Source organism: Monopterus albus, unplaced genomic scaffold (assembly GCF_001952655.1).
Source record: "Monopterus albus unplaced genomic scaffold, M_albus_1.0 scaffold59.1, whole genome shotgun sequence".
NCBI lineage: Eukaryota > Metazoa > Chordata > Actinopteri > Synbranchiformes > Synbranchidae > Monopterus > Monopterus albus.
In genome coordinates this window covers 1,822,203-1,844,872 of record NW_018127939.1, presented here as the reverse complement: position 1 = coordinate 1,844,872, position 22,670 = coordinate 1,822,203, and the positions used below count along the sequence as shown (strand labels likewise).

General features: G+C 40.7%; 2 protein-coding genes across 3 annotated transcripts in view; one reads left to right on the top strand and one right to left on the bottom strand.

The window, feature by feature from the left end:
- The first annotated feature begins 105 nt into the window (after positions 1-105).
- On the top strand, positions 106-16,102 carry ttc38 (tetratricopeptide repeat domain 38). 2 transcript variants are annotated; one of them, XM_020603000.1, is made up of 14 exons: positions 106-272; positions 784-861; positions 977-1,058; positions 3,560-3,731; positions 7,440-7,613; positions 9,644-9,719; positions 10,452-10,571; positions 10,691-10,750; positions 10,968-11,006; positions 11,712-11,793; positions 12,147-12,312; positions 14,697-14,856; positions 15,303-15,376; positions 15,691-16,102. In XM_020603000.1, exons 1-14 carry the CDS (start codon positions 243-245, stop codon positions 15,776-15,778), a joined length of 1,401 nt encoding a protein of 466 aa, XP_020458656.1. In that variant the 5' UTR covers positions 106-242; the 3' UTR covers positions 15,779-16,102. The 2 variants fall into 2 exon arrangements, with proteins under 2 accessions (XP_020458656.1, XP_020458655.1); XM_020602999.1 differs by lacking the exons at positions 106-272; positions 784-861; positions 977-1,058 and adding exons at positions 1,832-1,991; positions 2,503-2,580; positions 2,696-2,777 and having other exon boundaries at positions 15,691-16,101.
- A 220-nt stretch (positions 16,103-16,322) lies between these two features.
- tspan33b (tetraspanin 33b) overlaps positions 16,323-22,670 on the bottom strand; it is a 15,505-nt gene continuing 9,157 nt past the window's right edge. The window contains exons 5-8 of the mRNA XM_020602968.1: positions 21,575-21,670; positions 21,053-21,181; positions 18,866-19,027; positions 16,323-16,510 (exon numbers count right to left, since the gene is read on the bottom strand). Coding sequence (XP_020458624.1) covers positions 16,442-16,510; positions 18,866-19,027; positions 21,053-21,181; positions 21,575-21,670 — 456 coding nt within the window. The 3' untranslated portion in view covers positions 16,323-16,441. The remainder of the gene's footprint in view (positions 16,511-18,865; positions 19,028-21,052; positions 21,182-21,574; positions 21,671-22,670) is intronic.

Genomic DNA, 22,670 nt, shown 5'->3' with positions numbered 1-22,670 from the left:
GTATTACAAATAACTTTTACACCCGTGTTGCACTTATTATGAAACAGGCCGGGCTACTTCCGGTCTTGTGATGAACTCTGTTCTCCTGCCAGGATGTTTCCCCCTGTTAAAACCTTGTTTGTAGTAACGCCCCCCTTTGTGGTTATGCTCAGAATAAGGTCAGGGTTCAGGTTAGGTGTTTACCCAGTTCTGGTGCTGTCCGTCCGTCGAAGGTTGAGAGAGCTCGTATCTGCGATTTAAAGATGAATGCTTCAAGTTTCAGGGACTGTGAGGTCAGTGATGTGGTTTCAGGGAGAAGTTGCTGATTTAAAGTGTATAAATAATCATTGTGGCTAAGATTAGCATGAGAAAGGAAACGATTTTAGGTGTTTGGTGTGAAGTTAATAAGTGTTGCTGCTGCTGCAGTCATGGGCATTAATGCAAGTGTGGCGTTAACGAGAAAACATGCTGGATTAAACCTTGTTCATCTGAGATTTTGCACAAAATATAGTTATAAGTAGGACTTGTAGTGCTCCGGGTTTGGGCTTATGACGGCGATATTAAACGTAACATTAATGCCCGCTATGGATAACGGTGTTTGCGTAATTTAGTTTCGATACCAGTAACACAGAAACCTGTTTGTTGGATGGGCTGGGTCAGTCTTTAACCTCTGCCCACTGATGGTTAGCCACCATAACTGTATGGTGTGTGCACACTTTTCAATGACTGATTTGTAAGATAGAAAAAGTGCTCTGTGGAACTTTGTCTCTCAAAACCAGAGTGACTCTGACTCTGTCCCTACAGGCATGGAGGGCGGAGGGTCTCTCATTGTCCAGCAGCAGTAATGAGGCTTGCAAACTGTATGACGCCATACTCACGCAGGTATCCATGCACATACCTCTCACGTGCACGCAGTCATATTGTCTGCGGACTTACTGTATATGACAAGGACAACGAAAGGTAGATGTCACAGTGTCCAGTTTTGTTTGGCTCGTAGTATGTGAAATGGCGGAATGATGAAACCTTGGGAGGATTTGAAGGATGCATGTCTGCTATCCATGCTGCTGACCCTAACTTTGGTAAGTAGATGTGTGGTCAAACATCATTTATTTCATTTGGCCTTTAATATAATCAGGTTAAGTCCTGATGTGGTATGGAACCTCCTTCACATGGCTGGGAGAGAGCAGTGACAAATATAAAAGGAGACAAAAACACAAATGTTAAAAACTAAGATATAAAACAACGAGGAAGCGGTGAAGGCAACGGTGCTAAAATTATCCACAGCAAAAATAACCTAATTAATAATGAATCTGACCCTATGTAGTGTAAATAGTGAGCAGCAATCATAAATGTTTTGATACCATCTTGTTATTAACTGCAAGATATGTTTACACCTTGGCTAATTATTAGTAGCTTCCTGATTTGTAATTTGTTTACCTAAAGCATTTGACCTGTAGACTTTGCTGTCAAGAACCAGAGGTTGATCTCTACCAATCCCTGAGACGGACGTTTGTGTTGTGTTTGTGTTTAGTTTTAGCTTTTGAGCATTTTAAAGTTCTAAAGCTTCTGCTGTGCAGGTTCAATATTTATTGGTGCCCCTGGGAACTTGCAAGCTGCTTTGGACTTAAAATACACAATCAGACCATTTAAATGTTGCCTATGTTACAAACTGAGGTCTTTAGGGTTAACATCAGCAACATTGTTCAAGTAAATCCTGAATGATAGATGCATCTAATGAATAAAACACAACTGTCTTTGCTGTTGCTCTTGTTCTCACAGTCTTGGATAGAAAACACCAACTTGGTCATCATACTATTCTGTTCTCCTGCCAGGATGTTTCCCCCTGTTAAAACCTTGTTTGTAGTAACGCCCCCCTTTGTGGTTATGCTCAGAATAAGGTCAGGGTTCAGGTTAGGTGTTTACCCAGTTCTGGTGCTGTCCGTCCGTCGAAGGTTGAGAGAGCTCGTATCTGCGATTTAAAGATGAATGCTTCAAGTTTCAGGGACTGTGAGGTCAGTGATGTGGTTTCAGGGAGAAGTTGCTGATTTAAAGTGTATAAATAATCATTGTGGCTAAGATTAGCATGAGAAAGGAAACGATTTTAGGTGTTTGGTGTGAAGTTAATAAGTGTTGCTGCTGCTGCAGTCATGGGCATTAATGCAAGTGTGGCGTTAACGAGAAAACATGCTGGATTAAACCTTGTTCATCTGAGATTTTGCACAAAATATAGTTATAAGTAGGACTTGTAGTGCTCCGGGTTTGGGCTTATGACGGCGATATTAAACGTAACATTAATGCCCGCTATGGATAACGGTGTTTGCGTAATTTAGTTTCGATACCAGTAACACAGAAACCTGTTTGTTGGATGGGCTGGGTCAGTCTTTAACCTCTGCCCACTGATGGTTAGCCACCATAACTGTATGGTGTGTGCACACTTTTCAATGACTGATTTGTAAGATAGAAAAAGTGCTCTGTGGAACTTTGTCTCTCAAAACCAGAGTGACTCTGACTCTGTCCCTACAGGCATGGAGGGCGGAGGGTCTCTCATTGTCCAGCAGCAGTAATGAGGCTTGCAAACTGTATGACGCCATACTCACGCAGGTATCCATGCACATACCTCTCACGTGCACGCAGTCATATTGTCTGCGGACTTACTGTATATGACAAGGACAACGAAAGGTAGATGTCACAGTGTCCAGTTTTGTTTGGCTCGTAGTATGTGAAATGGCGGAATGATGAAACCTTGGGAGGATTTGAAGGATGCATGTCTGCTATCCATGCTGCTGACCCTAACTTTGGTAAGTAGATGTGTGGTCAAACATCATTTATTTCATTTGGCCTTTAATATAATCAGGTTAAGTCCTGATGTGGTATGGAACCTCCTTCACATGGCTGGGAGAGAGCAGTGACAAATATAAAAGGAGACAAAAACACAAATGTTAAAAACTAAGATATAAAACAACGAGGAAGCGGTGAAGGCAACGGTGCTAAAATTATCCACAGCAAAAATAACCTAATTAATAATGAATCTGACCCTATGTAGTGTAAATAGTGAGCAGCAATCATAAATGTTTTGATACCATCTTGTTATTAACTGCAAGATATGTTTACACCTTGGCTAATTATTAGTAGCTTCCTGATTTGTAATTTGTTTACCTAAAGCATTTGACCTGTAGACTTTGCTGTCAAGAACCAGAGGTTGATCTCTACCAATCCCTGAGACGGACGTTTGTGTTGTGTTTGTGTTTAGTTTTAGCTTTTGAGCATTTTAAAGTTCTAAAGCTTCTGCTGTGCAGGTTCAATATTTATTGGTGCCCCTGGGAACTTGCAAGCTGCTTTGGACTTAAAATACACAATCAGACCATTTAAATGTTGCCTATGTTACAAACTGAGGTCTTTAGGGTTAACATCAGCAACATTGTTCAAGTAAATCCTGAATGATAGATGCATCTAATGAATAAAACACAACTGTCTTTGCTGTTGCTCTTGTTCTCACAGTCTTGGATAGAAAACACCAACTTGGTCATCATACTATTTGAAAGTCCAACAATAAAAGACCAGTTTTTTGTTTTCCCTGTAGTTATGGGCCATGTGATCAGCACGGGACTGGTGCTGGTGGGAACAGCAAGCACCACTCGGCTGAATGAGCGTCTGGCTAGCGCTGTGAGGCGATCAGTGGAGCTGGCTAACAGCCAGGACATATCTCCCAGAGAGAGGCTCCACGTCAAGGCTATGGAGCTCTTCTCAAGAGGGTATGATTCGGAGCTAGGCCGCCTCTGGAAATGCAGTCAAAACAGAAGGATGAATAAGAATTTTGTCCTGTGTATCTGTGGTTCCTTAAGAGGGGTCACAACACCACAAGTATGCTTTGAAGTTAAGCATCACAAGACTAGCAGCATGAGATGTTGTTAATATTCACCAGTTGTTTTAACATATGTTAAAATGCTGATATGTATATGCATTTTGTACAGTGGGTAGCTGTGTAATGCAGAGAAAAACAGAAATGCCTGCTGGCTTTGAAAAGTAAAGGCTAACATACAGAGAACCTTCAAATATTTAACTTGCCCAGAAATCACTTTCTCAATACAAATCGTAAAAAAAAAATAAAAATAAACTCCACAGATCAAACAGAGTTGCTGTGGTCAGCCCTAGGTAATTTTGATACACAAGTTTAAGAACAATAGTTGACAATCTGCCATAGGATCACATGAAACAGAGCCAGCCATGTGTATAAGGGATTAAATTTAATAAAAAGAAGAGAGCCAGTCTGTGCTAAAACCCTGCAGCAATGAGCTGATGTACAACGCTATACTCAGTGCTTCCAGTGAATTGATGGGAGGTGATTTGTGGTTGCAGCAGTTAGCAGGAAAGCCTTATGTGCTGTGATGTAGCAGCTGGGCGATTTAAACTGCTGCACGATGTTGGATAACCAGGTTGATGCACTTTGGGCAAACTGACAAGAAATTTTTGTGTATCACTGGTTACAACCAATTTATAATAGCAGGGCAATAACACTAGCAGGAAGAGGTATCGCTGCTTAAATGCACAATACCCTAATATCTCCCAGATCTGCCCCACCTTATCAAGGTCAAACAACACAGGCACACATGCACCATCATCTGCAATCACTCAAAGTCAATTGGTAACATCTGCACATGGCAAACACAAAAGCACTCACTGAACACAGGCAACTTAGTTTGAATCTGCCACATTTGGCAAAATGTGCCAAGCTGCTAAGGGACTGGACTCTGCGAATTCTGTATACACTATATGTCTAATACTATTAGTGCTTTCATCACTCTTCATGAGCTCTTAGGTCACACTTTCTCTACATTGCATTCTTTTCTCCTGGTCGATTACATTGCCAAAGGCTATCACCATGAGAGGACTGTTTTGTTGCAGTTTACAAGCTTTGCTACAATTGATAAGCGTTCCTCTTTTACAATAACTCCCCCGCCATAGGCCTCTATCTTTTATAATAAACACCTGGCCGTATGCTAGCTTAATGATAGCCTATGTAACAAATCTCTCTTAGGCTTCTGGTTCTGGCAGGCAGCTGCTGTGCAGACACCGACAGAGAATCAGGAGCGCTCATGTTTCACAGCAGCCTCAGTAGTCCTGCCTTTCTGAAACCCATCGCATCAGCGACATGGTAGGAAACACAGCATGTCACTGCAGGTACTGTAAGGTGTGAACTGCTATGAATATAGCATCTCACTTTACATTCAAAGTGATACTTTCGATTTATGTTTAGGGTGGGGGTTAAAAATACATGGCTGCCCTAACACCCTTTAAATTTTAATCAAATACAAATTATTTAAAAACACGTTTAAACCCCCATCCTCCAGCGACCGTGTGTCTGCTGTATCCCAAACAGGTGGACCCCGGTCACTGTGGCACTGAGGGCAAAAAAATAAATAAATAAAGCCATGATTAGGTAAGTGGATGACTATGCAGCAATTAGTGCACCATTGACTAGTGTTGAGACATTTTATCTCAGACACTCCTCAAACTACTGCTTAAATACATCCATTCACTAGGCTATAATTCACTAAGCATATTAAAGGTCAAAGCATATGAATCCCACCTGTGGTAGAGTATGTGATGCAATGAGCTGAATGTAAATCTAATGCTGGAGATGCCTTGTACGGGGTGCTTGACCGGACAAACAACCCTGCAACACATTGTTAGATTTTTAAATAATTTTAACACACAGTGGTTAGCGCCGTTGCCTCACAGTGAGAAGGTTCCAGGTTCGGGCCCCACCTGGGACCTTTCTGTGTGGAGTTTGCATGTTCTCCCCGTGCTTGCGTGGGTTCTCTCCGGGTGCTCCGGCTTCCTCCCACTGACCAAAGATATGCAGCTTAGGTTGATTGGTGTCTCTAAATTGCCCATAGGAGTGCGTGCGTGTATGTGTGGTTGTTTGTCTATGTGTTAGCCCTGCGATTGATTGGCGACATGTCCAGGGTGTACCCCGCCTTCGCCCGATTGCCGGCCGGGATTGGCTCCGGCCCCACCCGTGACCCCCTTCAGGGACTAAGCGATAGAAAATGAATGAATGAATATTTCCATTTTATTGCATGAAATAAGTATTTGATCACCTCCTGCGCACACAGTATTAAGCAGGTGGTCATAATGTTATGGTTGATCCATGTATGTATTTATACAGGTTAGGCGCTGACTTTCAGGCTAAATTAAACTTAACAAAAGGCAGCGGAACTGATAAATTGAACAGTTAAAACAACATTATGTAACAACTACTATGTAATAACTGTCTGCCTACTTTGTGCCCTTTTATTTGAAGGGTTGCTATTTTTGATTAAGATATGTCTTTCCACTGTCTGTCCCATAAAAGCAGCTCCTGCTGTGTTCACCGTCTTCCTCCAGCTTCAGGCCAAGGGGTGCGTTTATTGAGTCGTGGGATGATAGTAGCTCTGTGTTAACAGCCTACAGTGGCACTGTGGAAAATGAAACAAGTGATGCTAGAATTTTTAGAAGAGTGAGAGCGGAAGCGTCATTTCAGTGCATTAACAAGTCCCCACTCTCTGTAAACGGTCAGGCTATGGGGTGTGCCTTTGTTATTTACCCTACTGATATTACTGTATTATTGATAGTCCAGACAAAACTGGTTGTCCTTTACAGATTGATCTGCCCACCCCTGAAAAACATATTCATAACAAAATTTTCATGGTAGCATTTCAATGTAAAATTCTATTTACAATACACCAAATGTAAGATCGTGAAATCTGAATTTTGGAATTTGAGACTTGGTGCCCCTGGTGGTGTTCTTAAAACACAGCAGTGCACACAGCTACAAATCCTGCCACCAAAGCATTTTACAGTTTTTATTATCACATAAAGATTTTACAAAACAGTATATAACATGTACTGAAATTGGTTCAGTCAAGATGGTTTTTTTTATAACAAGTGTGTGCTGCTGAGCGTATTCTCACTCTTTAATCAACTGTCCAAAAGAGAGACGTTTCCACTGCTGTTTTGAAATGAGTGCAGTCAATCATTAGGTCTCAGTAGAGTTCAGTCAAGTTTTGTTTATTGCAGTGCCTGAGAAAGTAAACAGTGACTTTTTAGTAACAGCAGACTATAAAAATGTGTTTTATGTACAGTATCGGGTGATTGTCTCTGTGATGCAGTCACATGCTTCAGATTTACAGCATTCATCTACATGTTGTGCCAAAGACTTCTGTATCTCAGTTATCTCAGAAGTAATATTTCTCCACAGTGTCTTATCTCTCTGTACAAGTATACTTAGTAATATTGAGAAGACATTTTGTTTCTCATATTGGCGTCAAGGCTCCTTATGTTTTCAGGGGCCTCTAATGCCCTCCATTCAGCACAAAGCATACAGAGCCTTTGTCATTCTCCTGGTACACTCCTCCTGTTGTCCTTCATTGCTTTACTGAAGTGTGGCTGTTCATAACACTGACTCATTTTTCTTACAGAAATTTTCCTAAGGCCTGTGACATATGGGAAGACATTCTGGTTGAGCATCCCACTGATATGCTGGCCCTCAAATTTGCTCATGATGCCTATTTCTACATGGGAGCTCAAACCCAGATGAGGGACTCAGTGGCCAGGGTGCTGCCTCACTGGAAACCGCATATGCCTTTGTTCAGGTACAAAAGACAGCATATATAGTGTTACTAGAGGGACGTAATGTTACTTAATGGGATTGAAAGGGGATTTTAAAAGACATCTGGACCAGGCTTCACTGTACAAGTCACCATGATGAACTTATTCACAGTTGATTGATATTTGCTCCATAAAAAAGTGGTAAAATGTAGTTCAGTACAATGGGAGTGGATGGGCCTTTATAGATGTTAATGATCTATATAACGCTTATGTTACCATAATGAACTAATATGCACAACTGAGCACTGTGTGGTATACCTCATTTTACAAATGGACTGAGTTTGTACTATGCTGTGCAAATACAGTGGGACTGAATAGGCCTCCAGAGGCTTTAATGAAACCCAAACTCTATGTTAGTACATGAGCTTATGTGCAGTTGATCAACATGTAATAGTGAGCATTTTGCTAAATGAATTATCTTAGTATTAGCAGATGTATAACTGCAATGCTTGTTTTTAATCTTTTTCTTTGTAGTTAAATGCCATGCAACCCATACAGAGATGAAAACCAAAAATGTGTATGCACAGTAATATCTGTGGATCCAGACCCTTAATTACTTTATTCATCTGTGCTATAGACCTCCATTGTTGTCCAAAAACTATTAGACTTCCCAGTGAGCCACACCGCTGCACTGGGTGACAGGTTTCTTCCTTATAAGATACACAGGGTAAGTCGTTAATAAAAAAAACAAAAAACAGCTCCAAAGGCTAAGAACAGCCATCACTTTTTACAGCCTCTGAAGTGAGACAGCGCATGAATGTTTGCACATCTGCGCTAGGTTCTCGCAGTACACATAAGGACAAGAGACATCCAGTAACTTACTTCAGACTGTAAAAAGCGATGGAAGTTATTAGCCTTTGCAGCTCTTTTTTCAAATAAAACGTACACCACATATTTTGTGGGGAATAAAGATGTCCACGATGTGGCCCACTGGTGTGTTTTTTAAAGTTTTCGGGCAATAGCGGAGGCATAGACGAATAAACTATACAAGGTTATGGATTCATAGGCATTACACTGAATAATGTTGGTTGGTTGTTTTAGTGTTTGTATGGGATTTGTGAAAAATAACCAAAAAATAGAAAGTCACCGGCAGACACGATTAGCAAATAGCTGGTAACCACAGGGAGCACTTAGCTGGTAAAGAGCCAGATGTTCTCCACGGGAGTTGTAGAGGCCTGAAACAGAGCTAAAAGAGTGAATATTAGACTTTTATTCACCTGTTGACCAGAACTATGAGTCTAGATGTATTTCAGTATGTCAGTATTGTGTTCCTAACTTGTTTCTCTTGCTCCCAAGTAGCAAAAAAAAAAAAAAATCAGCTATTGCAGGTTTAAAGGTTTTTCAGGACTAGCTCATTATTTATGAGAATTTTCAAAAGAGAAAAAAAAAATTCAGGACTGTGCATGAAATTATCGATGACACACCATTTGTGTGTTTCAGGAGGAATTTGTTGAGGTGTAGGTGGTGATTGAATGTCCTGTCCCGCAGAGAGTCATTTCTCACACAGTGGGTAGCCTCAGTGCTTTATAGGTGATCGCTCACTGAGAGTAAATGATTGTTTTCATCCACATTCTTCCTTCGAAAACACATGTTTGAAGTTTATAAATGAATTTGACCAAACAAAATCCACTCCATATTTCATCATGTTATGATAACTTCACAAGAATGTCTCCAAGCTATGTCTGTACCACAGAGACAAATCTGCAGTGTACCGTCAGAGCTTTGCCACAGCGAAAATGAAAGCCCGTACATGGCGGTGATGTGAAGCCAGTTCTCAGCATGATCAAAAGCTGGTGATGGCAAACAAAAGCTGACACCAATCTAATGAGCATGTTGACTATTAAAAGCAAATTGGGGTCACTGTCTTTGTTTTTGCCCAAGGCTTGTTCATAAGACCAGCATCTGCTTTTCATCATCCCAGCTAAACTGAATTGGTGAATAAAAGTTCTTCCCTTCCTATGAGTTGTGATTGAAGTCTTTTTTTTTTTTTTTTTTTTTGCATGTGTGCACCCAGCTATCTGAAAGGACTGTATTCCTTTGGTCTCCTGGAGACGCACTTTTATGACCAGGCTGAGAAAGTAGCCATGGAGGTGAGATCTTTTTTTTCTTCAGTGTTACACTGAGTGTACTGGCATGGCTGAGTGTGTCGGTCAGTGCTTGGTCCTGTGATAAATGTGACCATGTTCAGCTTGGTGGCAAGTCTGCTGTGTGATCATTTCGGAAGATGCAGTTTGTGCTGCTGTTGAAAAATACTGCAATATAGAGAGAGGAGTTTTTGTTATGGACAAAATAATAGAAACACCTGTCGAACTCCAAATTAATCATACAGTAAAATCTGTACCTCTCTAAAACAGTTTTAACAAAACATAGCCACCTTCACAAAAAGTGATAATTGCAGGGCTGTTGCATTAGACGGCTTTAATTTTAGCTTGGTGTGTCTAATAAACAGACAACTGCTTGTTGTACACTGTCGCCATTATTGTGGCTGGGTGGTCCAGGCTGTCTGTGCCTATGCTGATTGTGTCACTTAAATTCGGTGAGTAATGTGCTGTTGAAGACCAATAATAAGTAGCCCATCCAGAGCTCAGCACCCCGACTCTTCTCTGCTGAATGAGTAACATATGCATAGTAGCTGTGACATGAGCATCACTTGAACAAAGACTGAGGAACCTCAGAAACAAAATGAACGATAGTAACTGAGAGTTAAGCTTGCTGTTATTTTTGAATTGTCATTTTACTCTAGCATGCAGGAAATACTGTAAAGCACTTTCTGCATCTGCGTTACTCCTCTTCGCTTCAGGCTGTTAAACTCTCTTATGCAGGGCCTTGCTCTGACTCCAGATGATGCTTGGTCTGTCCACTCTGTAGCCCATGTTTATGAGATGAAAGCGGAGGTGGACAAAGGCCTGAAGTTCATGGAGAGTAGAGAGAAAGACTGGCAGGTACAATGCCATAGTTATTTTCCCCTCTTGAAGTATGTTTTATTAATGGTATGCATTTCTGTCTTTGGCAGAGTTAAATTACAAACTGAAGTAGCCCCATATGTACTGTTTAATTCCAGGTATGTGATGTCCTGGCCAGTCATAACTACTGGCACTGGGCTGTGTACTTTATCGAGAAGGTAAGGATTATAATGAGTTTTCTCAGTCAAGCGAATACTTGGCAGTAGGAGTGTCTGTGGAACTTGTATTTATGATGTCCTTTTCTTTGGGTAATCTGAAGCTTGGTGATTATGTTGGGAGATTAATTTGTGTTTGCATCTGTGTAATACAATTTATCAACCTCTAGACTGAACCTATTCAAATCTGTCTTTCTCGTCACCTCCTCTTCCTCTGCAGGGTCAATATGAAGATGCTCTACAAATATATGATTCTCAGGTTGGTTTGTGTTGAGTGTTTGGATTAAAGCTTTATTTGACAGGCAGGTGACAAAAGCAAGGAAAAACCAACACAAAGTGTCTCAGTGAGGTCTTGAACCAACATGTGCCACCAAAGCAGCTACAGTGCTCCTTAGCATTGACCCTACAAATATCTGAACAATGCTAGATGGGTGAACACCATTCTTCCAAAGGATATTCCCTTTAATTTGTTGCCTGTCTGTGTTGGCCTGAGTACAGACCCACAAGTCATGCATGTACTAATACACTGGGGATGCAGACTAAAAGCAATGTCTTTCACTTCTTGTGAGGAAAGAGTTACAGTGTGAACAAATGGAGAAATCTGTTAACATGTGAGAGCAAAGGAAATCCACCACCCACTTCAGTGTCAACAACCACAGCTGATTATTTTTTTATTCACTCTAAAAAAAAAAAAAAGAGGTAGTTTCAAAATGAAGCTCTTTAATGTCCTGTATCTTTACATTGTAGTACATAATGCTTCACTGTCATTTTCAGCAGAAATGATTAAATCAGTTTAGCTGAAATTCAGGAATGTTTAACTGCTCACATCAGGGGGATCCAGCAAGACATAAACGCATAAATTAAAAAATGTATTTCTCTGTAAAATTACATTTTGTGGAGGCAGTTAAATGTTACATCCTTAAGTGTTGATGTGAATAGTAAAAGTGTGTCCTGTCTCCCTAAGGTATTCAGACGTTGTAAAGCTTCAGGATCTATGTTGGACATTGTAGATGCCTGTTCAATGCTCTACAGGCTTGAAATGGAGGGTAAGATGTGGGTTAATATGGGAATTTATGAAGTGTCTTATTAAGGAAATTGCATTATGGAAGGTGGGAAGGGAGTTCTCATCAGTCTGTTACATGGTATCTTGGACATTACTGAGCAGAGTCTGATTAAATTTCAAGTAATGATGTGTGTTATTTAAAAAAAATGACACTTTGGCCTGATGACAGACAAGTTGCTATAGTGTGGTCTTAAGGGAAAGTGCTAATGATTTAGGAAGCCTTATTATTCTAAAAGTCAAAGTGCTATTTAGGAGAGAGCTGTAATTAGCAGAACTTCTGACCGACATTTCAAAAATGTTCTTTCTTTGAAAGGTTTCTGTTGGTTCATGTTTCAGGTGTGTGTGTGAAGGACCGTTGGCGGGAACTGCTCCAGGTAACACAGCCTCACACTGATGATCACGTGACCTTATTTAATGATCTCCATTTTCTCATGGTGTCGCTGGGAGCTAAGGAGAGCTGCATATCTCGGCGTCTGCTCGAGGGCCTCCAGGAACTGGCTAAGTAAATTCTGCACTATTTCTCCTCCTCACTGCACACCTCAACACTGTCAGGCTTATATAAGAGCCACCCAGGCCTTATGTAAAACTGAGACAGAAACAAGGCTGAGCGTAGGCTGGTTGGCGAGATAGAGAGCGGATGCAGTCAGAAAGAGAATTGAGAGTTGCAGGAGTTCCCTCTGTAGCAGATGTTGTACCAGCAGCTGCTGCATCGGTGGAGTTTTGTGGTTATAATGTGTTCTGGCATCCCGGCCGCCAGCAGCCTGTTCTCTCCATTTTGTCCTGCACACAACCCACAGAAAAGCTGCAGTTTATAACCGGGCTGTTAAATTGTCATGTTTTTCACTGTTATGTAATTTAAAGCAAGTCACAAGAGTTGGGCAGAAGGGAAGTAGCTCTTGAAAGTCAGCCATAACTAAAATTCTCTTCTCAACACAGCTGCACTTTGAATCATCAGGCAAGCATGTTCAAACTTTGCATTATTTAATTGCATCACTTACCTGTAGTGTCACTTTATTACCTTGCTTTTGAATAACAATTTTTATTACCTAGTAGCAGCATTCAAGGCTTTAATTTCATTACATAGCCCTAAAAAAACACAACAGTTTGTGACAGCAGGTGAAGTGGAGCAAACCGAGTCCTATGTTTTATCTGTCAAGTTCCTCACTGTAAAGCAGTTTGTGACAGTTATGTGTTTCAGCTCTGTAAGAATACTTAACTAAGACGCCAGATGCATGTTTTACAGAAAGAACTACTGTCTAATGCTTTTTTTTTTAATTAATGAAGTAAATATGTATCATGCTGCTTTGGGGAATGTTTACATAGGCTGTTGCAAATTACTCTCTGCAAAATATGGCATCTTTTTCAATTTGGCAAGGTATTTATTGAGACTACACATGTAAATGAGCCCAGCAACAGTTCAGTGGATTTGTGGAAAGGGCTGCTAAATAAGCTCCGACAGCTTTAATGTCTACATGTTTGGAAGATACTTATGGAACTGTTAGTATGTATCATGCCAAAAAAGGCTATGGAAATGTAATTAAATAGGCCAGTGACTGAATGAAAATCAATGTGTGACATTTATACTGTAGTAAAACATAAGTCTTAAAAGTTCTTCAACTGGCTTAAAAAACATTACAACAAGCTACTTAAGTACCAGCTACCGACTGCTTCAATTCTGTTGCACCAGTCTGGGCAACTGTAAGCCATTACAAATGAGGGAAAGCGCATGTTCAAGAAGGAGGCCACTGTGGGAGACAGAAAAGTTGTATGAAAACTAAAGCTACTTAAAATGCATTACTTGGTTTCTGTCAGTTCTTCTTGCTTTGTCTGCCTTTCTCACTCAGCATTTTGACCTGGCTTAGTCTTTCACCTATCTGTCCACTAAAACAGTGCTACAGATTTAAAATCAGTTCTTAGATGTTAAATTTTAGACACAGCCATCTTATCTTATCTTGCTCAGTCAGTAGTGATATACTTTATCAGCTGCAGGGCTGTTTGTTTAAAAAAAAATGTCCTCTTATTTTGTGATTTCAAAGAGGAATGCCTTAAAAATACATACCATATAAGACCAGAAACAGTTTTTATCTGTGCAATTTACATTGTGCATTTCACTTGTGCAGAACCTACATAGATATGGTCCTTTAGTAAATAAAAACAAATGCAGTGTGAGTTTTCCTTGCCTGTAAGTCCTTACTAAATTTCACCATTTGTGTCTTTTCCATCTTGCTAAGGTGTATATATAAAAAAAAAAAAATTCCCCACTCGCCCCCCACTTTGGGGAGGTCTTGTATTCCTTCCTTCAAGCTCAGGTCCTCTACCAGAGGCCTGGGAGCTTGAGAGTCCTGTGCAGTATCTTAGCTGTTCCTAGGACTGCACTCTTCTGGACAGAGCTCTCAGATGTTGTTCCTGGGATCTGTTGGAGCCACTCTCCCAGTTTGGGGGTCACAGCCCCCAATGTTCCTATTACCATGGGGACCACTTGTGCCTTCACCTTCCACATCTTTTCTAGTTCTTCTTTCAGCCCTTGGTATTTCTCAAACTTCTCATGTTCCTTCTTCCTGATGTTGCTGTCGCTTGGGATTGCTACATCTATCACTATGGCCTTCTTCTTCTGTTTGTCCACCACTACTGTCCAGTTGGTTGGCCATTACCAGTTTGTCAGTTTGTATCTGTATCTTGTATAAAATATATATACATACATACATACATAGGTAAATGGTCTTATACTTGTATAACGCTAAATAAATATTGTTATATTATTTTCATCCAAGATTTATACATTGACAATCATACAACCCAAAAATTTTATTTCTCCTTGAGCACTAGTTTCTAAACCTTCCAGCTTTACCAAGAAATGACTTCTATTGCTGCTACTTTTCTTCTCAGAGAGCCAGGGGACAATCAGCAACATCAGCTGGCTGGGACCATCGGTATACCGATGTGTCAGGCCATGATGGAGTATGACCAGGGCAACTACAGTCAGACTGTGGAGCTCCTGTACCCCTTACGCTACCGCATGGTAGACATAGGTGGCAGCGATGCCCAGGTAAGATCCACAGAGATGTGGGAAACTCGAGCAAGAAAAATGAAACAAAATCAAGGCCAAACCCACTGCAGCTCTCTTATGCACAGCTGAAAAGGTTTCAGCCTTGAGGCTTTACTTCCTTTGGATATCATTGATCTTACTGTATTGTGTTTTCTTGAGTAAAGCACAAATCCCTGTTGCTGTGAAAATAGGCCAGAGGTGAAGAACGCTCTGAATAAGAGTTAAAGCCTTTCAGTTAGGAACATACTACATGGTGTGGACCATAGTGCACCAGTGTATGAATAATGAATCTCTGTTGGCTTCAGACACTCTGTGTTCTTTGTATTCAGACACTGTTCACCAAGGTGTAGCAGCCTACATGTATTATAACACAACAAGGTAGAAATATTTAAAATAAAGATGCACATTTGTTTATTGTGAATGGGTTTGTCCACTGCTTTTTGCAGAGGGATCTCTTCAATCAACTGCTTATTCATGCAGCCATGAAATCAGAGAATAAGCGCCACCAGAAACTAGGAAGGTAATGCACAGTCACATTTTCAGGCCAAACACAGGATGCTTCAGGCTTTTTTGATTGTAGTACTGTGTTTTGTGCCATCTGTGTTTGTCTGTGGGGAACTTCTGGGAGAATATAGGAGGAAAAAATAAACTTTAACCTGATACTGCATAGTTTAAGGTGCAGTCCAACCAGAAAACAAGCTGTATGCTCCCATTATGTAACCAACATCCACTGTCTGCACAGAGTAACACTTTCATTGCTTCGGTTAGCCTCTCAGCTTGTAGTTCATTTGAATATCTCCTTGTATTGTCTTGTGCTGTGTTGAATTACCCCAGATGTCTTCTGGTGGAGCGCGATGCTGTGAGGCCCAACTCATCTCTAACTGATCGGCTGATGCAGAGAGCCCTGTCTCTTCACATCTAGGCTGACTGCAGGGTGCACAGAGCAGTTTCTATGCAAGAACATCAAACCCCCACCATTAGAGTTGACTGTAGAAGACACCTTCACCAAGGAAGGAATCTGGCACTGCAGCAACCTGTTACACCGTGCTATTTTTAATGTAATGCTCTTTGGGATAGTTAAGCTTTGTAAGTGAACAAATTTGCACATTTTTGAAGTTTATGACCTAATATTAATCACAGGTTGCCAGTTTTGCATGATAAATAACCCATAGTAATAATAATAATCATATGCTTTATTATTAGCCTTTTAGCAAAACTGACACCTTCTAATCAATATAGATCATTGCAGCTATTCTCTTCTTCTGAATTTTATTAGCATGTCTTACATTTAAACATAAATCATTGTGAGAGATAAAATATTGTCAACATCAGTACAAAATCCATGTTGAAAATCAATAAATATACACTTTGCACTTTGCACGTGAATGAGTATTTGAGCAACATAATAAAATGCAGGACATTTGTATGCCCATGGGCAACATGTCAAAGGTGGAAAAAATGTAACATAGCACTGATATAGTAGCTGTTAAAAAATAGAAAAGGTGTCCTTGCACATGTCAGAGGGTGATGAGAGAAGTACTGGAAATGATTTTCTTCCCTCCTCTTCCCCTTCATTGGCCCTCTCTCACAGTACCGAGGTAATCTCATCTTGGATCTGAGAGATCAGGATCTGGGACAGTACGATTCCTGCAATCTAGAGAACAGCAGCAGTCAGGATAGATTACAGAACGGACTCTTTATAACTGTACAGCCTGTCCAAGCATCTCAAGGTCCCTCGCAAGGATGTTTTAATGGCTCAGGGAGGTTTCAAAATTAGATAAAACTGCTTGGTTAGAGCTGCTTGAAATAACAGCATAATCATAATAACACAATTATACTTCATACAAATCAGTTCTTAGAGACCAATCGTTTTTCTCAGAGAAGAGTTTTTTGATAATTTCAGTAGTTTGATTTTAAATGTGGCTTCTTCAAATCCACCGCTAGTGTTTAGTGAGGAAGTGAAACACTAGAAAAGAAGTTCATCATCAGATTTCATTCACACCAAAGCAATTGTTTTGACTGGACTCGTGGACAATTCGCATGCTTCCCTCTTAGCAGAACCAGAAATTTCCCCATTGTGGGATCAATAAAGTACCTACTCTACTCTACTCACTGGGGAGCCAATCAGGCAGATATGAGAGCAGCAGAAATCAGGATAAAGATCCAGCGGCAGAGCAGCAAGTCACATTGTGAGGCTGCACTTTGGCAGTACCTGAATCTTCTTGATAAGTAAGCGGACTAATGATTTTGAGACTCAACTTGCTAAGTGCTAATGTGATTTCATGGCCAATCTGACAGATTGGCTTGAGTTATTAACATGATTTAAAGCTCTGGGATTGGACATGTGCTGTGCAGCGGTGCTGAGTGAGTAGGAAGGAGCTGTCAGTATCCTCCTTTCTCAGACCCAATCTAAAATGATCACACACAGACTTCCACCTCAGTTGTACATTAACCTGCACTTTTGATCTTGAACAATGCATTGATGCATTGTAGTTACTTAATGCTGTCAAGGTACAGTATAACTCTCCATTTAAAATCAATTGCCCCAGTGGCCCCACATTAACACTATAGCCTGTCAGTTTCTTTTTGAACATTTTTTATTAGATTTTTTTCCTTTTGTACCAAGACCATGTTATTCTATGTGAGAAAATCAGAACCTCTGCAGAGAGGCTGTTGGAAGCCCTCTGACAGATGTATGAATTATGTGTTAACTCAGGAGAGGCGCAGGGTCCTGATTGATGAAGTGTTGCTCTGTCTGTTTCGCAGCCCTGTCCAAATGCACCATGCAGGTCTGTGTTTGCAGTAGCAGGGCTTGTCAATATGTTGATTACTGCACGCTCAATCTGGTGAGCCTCCTGTTGATGCCTGTATTGACTTGTGTATGTGTGTGAGAGAGAGAAAGACAGTTTATTGAAGACGGGAGTCATATCTGCTCTGAACTGTTACCTCCACTAAGGATGGGGGTTATGTTTTTGCCTGCATATATTGGTTTGTTTGTCTGCTAACAGCATAACTCAAAAAGTAATGAACGGATTTTGATTAAGCTTTTTGGAGAAGTAGGGTATGGCCCACAGAACAATTGATTAGATTTTGGTGCTGATCTGAATGATAATTTAGATACATAAAATTTTTAAGGATTATTCAATATCGTGAGTGCTGCAAAGGCTTTTGAATGTATTTGAGCAGTGCATGTCTGTACTGCTGAGCATTCAGAGCACATAGGGAGACAAATCCCTGGGTTAATGACAGCTGCCCATTTACTGCCAATAGAAACTGAGCACTGTCACTCAGTACACCCCGCAGTGCAAGACAGGGTCTCAAGGAGCCCAGCGAGGCAACAGTCCAGAGGTGGGGAAAGATCTACTCTATGCAGCTACAGCCGGGGGAGAGCCTGAAAGCAGAGATTTTGAGCCAGACTCAAATATGTTATCATTTTCATCCTGGTATTTTGCCATTTTATTAAGATAACAGTCACCTGGCATAACCTCCTAGGTTGAAGTGGAACGTCCTGTGTTGCTTTCTCACTGTATTTTGTGCTGTGTCGATCTCTGTTTAGAGGAGAGAGGGGCTGTGCTCTTTTCACACACTCACACACACAGCTGAGCAGAGGACATGAAAGATCTCTCCATAATGCATCAGTCAGCCAGTAAAGGAGACTGTATGAGCAGTTTACCAAACAGCTATTGAAACGCAGAAGTCACACTTGTAGAAATGTGACATCTTCACCGCTTTGCCTGCTGTCCACTCACTGAAGTTCCCATTTTACCCATAAACCAACAAGTGAATGTCTGTTGTTTTTCTTGAATAACTGTCAAACTAATAATGATATCAGCATCATTCCAAATGCAAGCAGTAGGTTTTCATGGTCATATATTATGAGGGTCAGATTATCAGCGGAATATTGTTTTTATGGGAAAACCGAGTTGCCCCTTGGCAGAGGTTTGCAGTCTTTGAATGCTTTCTAGTTGCACATACGTCTATATTAAATTAGTGCGAGTTTAGGGTTTACCTGAAGCAAGGCCAGACCCAGGGCAAGACCCCCCACCAGCAACAGATGAGACTCAATCCATGTCACTGCCCTGTCTGCGCAGCCTACTGGGTAAATTAACGCGTTTGCCTCTCGGTAGTCCTGGGTTTGAACCCCAAAACCGCACATAGTGTTAATCACTGCCTGTGTGACAGATGGACAGAGGCAAAGAGAACATGAGTGTTAAAGATCACCTTGATTACAACATAAACTTGAAACATTTCTCAGAGAATGCTCTCACAGGCTGCTGTTTCACATCTCTTGTGTTGTTTTGCCTTGACAAAGATATTAAGTACTGTGACAGCTCAGGGAGAGTTTTACAGAAGCTGGCTAACTGTAGAGACTTGGAATAAGAAAAGGAAATGACAAGAGAGCAATACAATCACATCCATTTCATCATGTGACAGTGAGGTGTCTGAAGTAGCCATGCAGTTGCAAGCTATGAACAGCAGGTTGCAGCACTATATCAGCTCTTCTAATGTGTAATTAATTAGATTTTTTTATCCAAGTAGAAAAGCTTGCTGTGATCTATTTTCTGTGTAGCATGATGTAAAATCAATATTAGTGTGTTCGATCTACATGCACTCTTTAGTTTCCTGCCTTCACACAAACTAGAGGGAATTGTCAGTGCTGCTGTGTTTGCTTATTTTTTATGTCTGTGTGTGAGCATAAATGTGTGTATTCATGCATGCATAAGTAAACTATTTACATATATACTGTTTGTTTGCTGCCGTACATCCTTATCTGAGCTCACTGCAGTTTTTGTGCATGTTCAGGTCACTGATTCTGGTTAGACAAAATATAAAACCTTCATGAAAAGAGGCTTAAATTTTGAAGCAGGTAAACAACGCCACCCGCACTACTGTGACAGGTGATGAGGTTACTGCAGGCTGCACATCAGATAGCATATCAACACCATATGTTTATATGTTGTTATACCGCATTCAGTTAGCCCCCTGAATGGCCTGTAGGTGTGAATGGCTATCGCTGTCTTTATCTCTATCTACATGACTGGAGACCTGTCTGGTGTGCCTCTCTCCCCAGGGTCAGCTAGGATAGGCTCCAGCCCCAGCTGTAATGGGTTGTTAATTTCAGCTTGTGCCCACTGTAACTTTGTTGATGCAGCTAGATTTTACGGACTTTTTTGTTGATCATTTTATCATTTTGATTTTATGCTAAACCACCTTATGCATCTGGCTCATGACTCACTAAAACACTCAGTCTCACACTAGTCATTCATACCAGCTACAGATGCCTCAAAAGGGAGAAATGCTTGGTCATTATCAGACCAGTTTTAGTACAAAAACCTTCTCCCAAAGGAAAGGGCAGTAGTTTATACCTGCAGATGTAGGCAGGCAAAGAAATAAATAGCTTCTATAGGTTTAGCACAATTGTGTATTTCAAAATAATGTGAATCATGTTTGTCACTGTCAGGAAACTTACAGACAGATGACAAATGAAAAGAAAAACCAGCATAAAGCGCCACAATAAGGTGTTGAACAAAACAGCATCAGTGCTCCTTAGCACTGACTCTACAGGTCTCTGAACTCTACTGGAGGGATGACCACCACTCTTCCAAAAGATATTCCCTCATTTGATGTTTTGACATCAGTCCAAAATCATCTATAGGTGTTCAACTAAGTTGAGAACCATTTTCAGTGACCCCTCATTCCCTGTTGATGGGGACATTGTCACCCTGGAGGAAATTACAAATCTGATTAGGTTTTGCTGTCAATTTGTCACCTGCCTGTACATCTCACTGGCTGTGAACCACTGACTGACTGGTACAGTACGTTGTATATGCAGTAGATCATCTGAATTGTGTTTTTATTGCATTGCTTCACATTAATAGCAGCTAATCGGTGAGTGTAGGGTGGTGTAGCGACACCTCCTGTAGTGATATCAGCACAGAAAAAAAAGAAGAACTTACTGAGATACATCCTGAAGAAAACTGACATTACTGAATTATCACTATTCTTTAATAACTTTCAAACTACTAATGATATGAATGTCATTCCAAATGCTACAGGAAGGTATTACTAGGGTTAGGTGTAATGACATGGGTGGAAGTTTGCGCTCTGTTAGTGCTATCTATTTAGTTGGTACTTTTAAAGGAGTATTAGTTTGCTACGTTATAGGAGTCTTTATTTAGAAAAAAAAAAAACTTACCTCGCCAGGTACAGGAGTGCAACAGGAGTAAGGAACAGCACAGCGCTCAAAGCTGGGATTCTCATGTGTACAATTAAAGTACAGGTTCCAAGACCAGTCTGTGTACTTATTCCATCCACAGCATTTGATCTAAATGAAGGAAAGAGAGAGAGGAGAGCACAGCACAGGTGTATATTTAGAAACATGGCTTTGCAGTGCACTGATCCTGGCAGTCTGGGCTTCTCCCATAGGAAAACCCAGTCTCACAAGTGTGCCAGTTTGTGCAGATGGGGGAGGAATATCATATGAGGAGACCCCTTAGAGCATGGGAACTGTAAGTTACATGTGTCCTGATGTAGAAACCTTTCACCAAGGACATAATTATAAACATTAGATACATGTCTCTGTGAGCAATGACTGTGGTTTCTTGGTTTAGTGCTTGGATTTATTCAGTAAACTATAGCTATGATCAGTTTGAAGACTTGCGTCGTTTGGATAGCTACAGGCACAAGCAGAGACCACTCTGGGAATTGGCATGAATACCTCTTTCTGGATGTAATCCATCAGGTTTTGTAGATCCAGGTCGTCCCTGTAGTGTACAATGGCTTTCTTCACAAATTTTCCCAAAGCACCCCGGGTCTGGCAGAGAGGACAGAGGGCAGTTTATTCACTGAATAATAGTGTTAATATAAACATTTCCATGTTCTAAAGAAAGAAAATCTGTCAAAATGACCAGAGGTGAACTTATCTACAAGTGTCTCTGTAAGTTATAGAGTCATTTGTGTATGTTCAAGTATAACCATCCTGTTAAGTTGCTCAGTGTCATCGTGAAACCTCTCAGGCTTTGTGGCTCATTTAATTACTCGGGCTGTATGTTTTGGGTTGAACTGCAATGTACCTTTTCTGAAACCTCCTATAGGCAGATGCTGCTCAAATTCTTCCAGAACTCATAATGGATTGGATCTGGGATCATTACAGTCTACGCTCATAATGGATTGGATCTGGGATCATTGCAAATCCCGAGTATAACAGTCTACAGAGAGTGGTCAGGTTTGTATTCATGGTTGATCAAGTGATTTTACGTTGTATTTTATCTACTTTTATGGTACCTTTAGTGTAGTTTGTATATGCACTGTTTATGAATATACTGTATTGTTGCATTGCACTGTACATCTAGGGACATGTTGCACATAGGCTTATAGCCTGTAAATGGAATTATGTGTGGAGATGGTCTCTTCACTGAATATTTTGTTCTCACATATCTGTGCATGTAAAAATAAACAAATAACAGATGTCTAAGGGCTACACATAGCATCCTCTTATTTGCATTGCATGAGCATCCTGTGGGATGTGTCTTGACAATGCAGTAGAGGAGCAGGAACTCCTGCTTCAGTGTGATGGAATCAAGAGTGCAAAATATTAATGAAAACATTCATACCTTAGGTTACACAGTGCATACCAAACACAGAATTTATGCTATTTCAGCTGCAGTAGATAACAGCTTGAACTTGGGCATTTGTTTTTAGAACGTAGTCATTTTCATCAGCACAGAACCTGAGTGAAATTAAATTACATGCATTGATTTGACTGAAAAATGTTATGTTTTAGTCCCCCTCACCAGGAGGGTGAGGGAGAACTG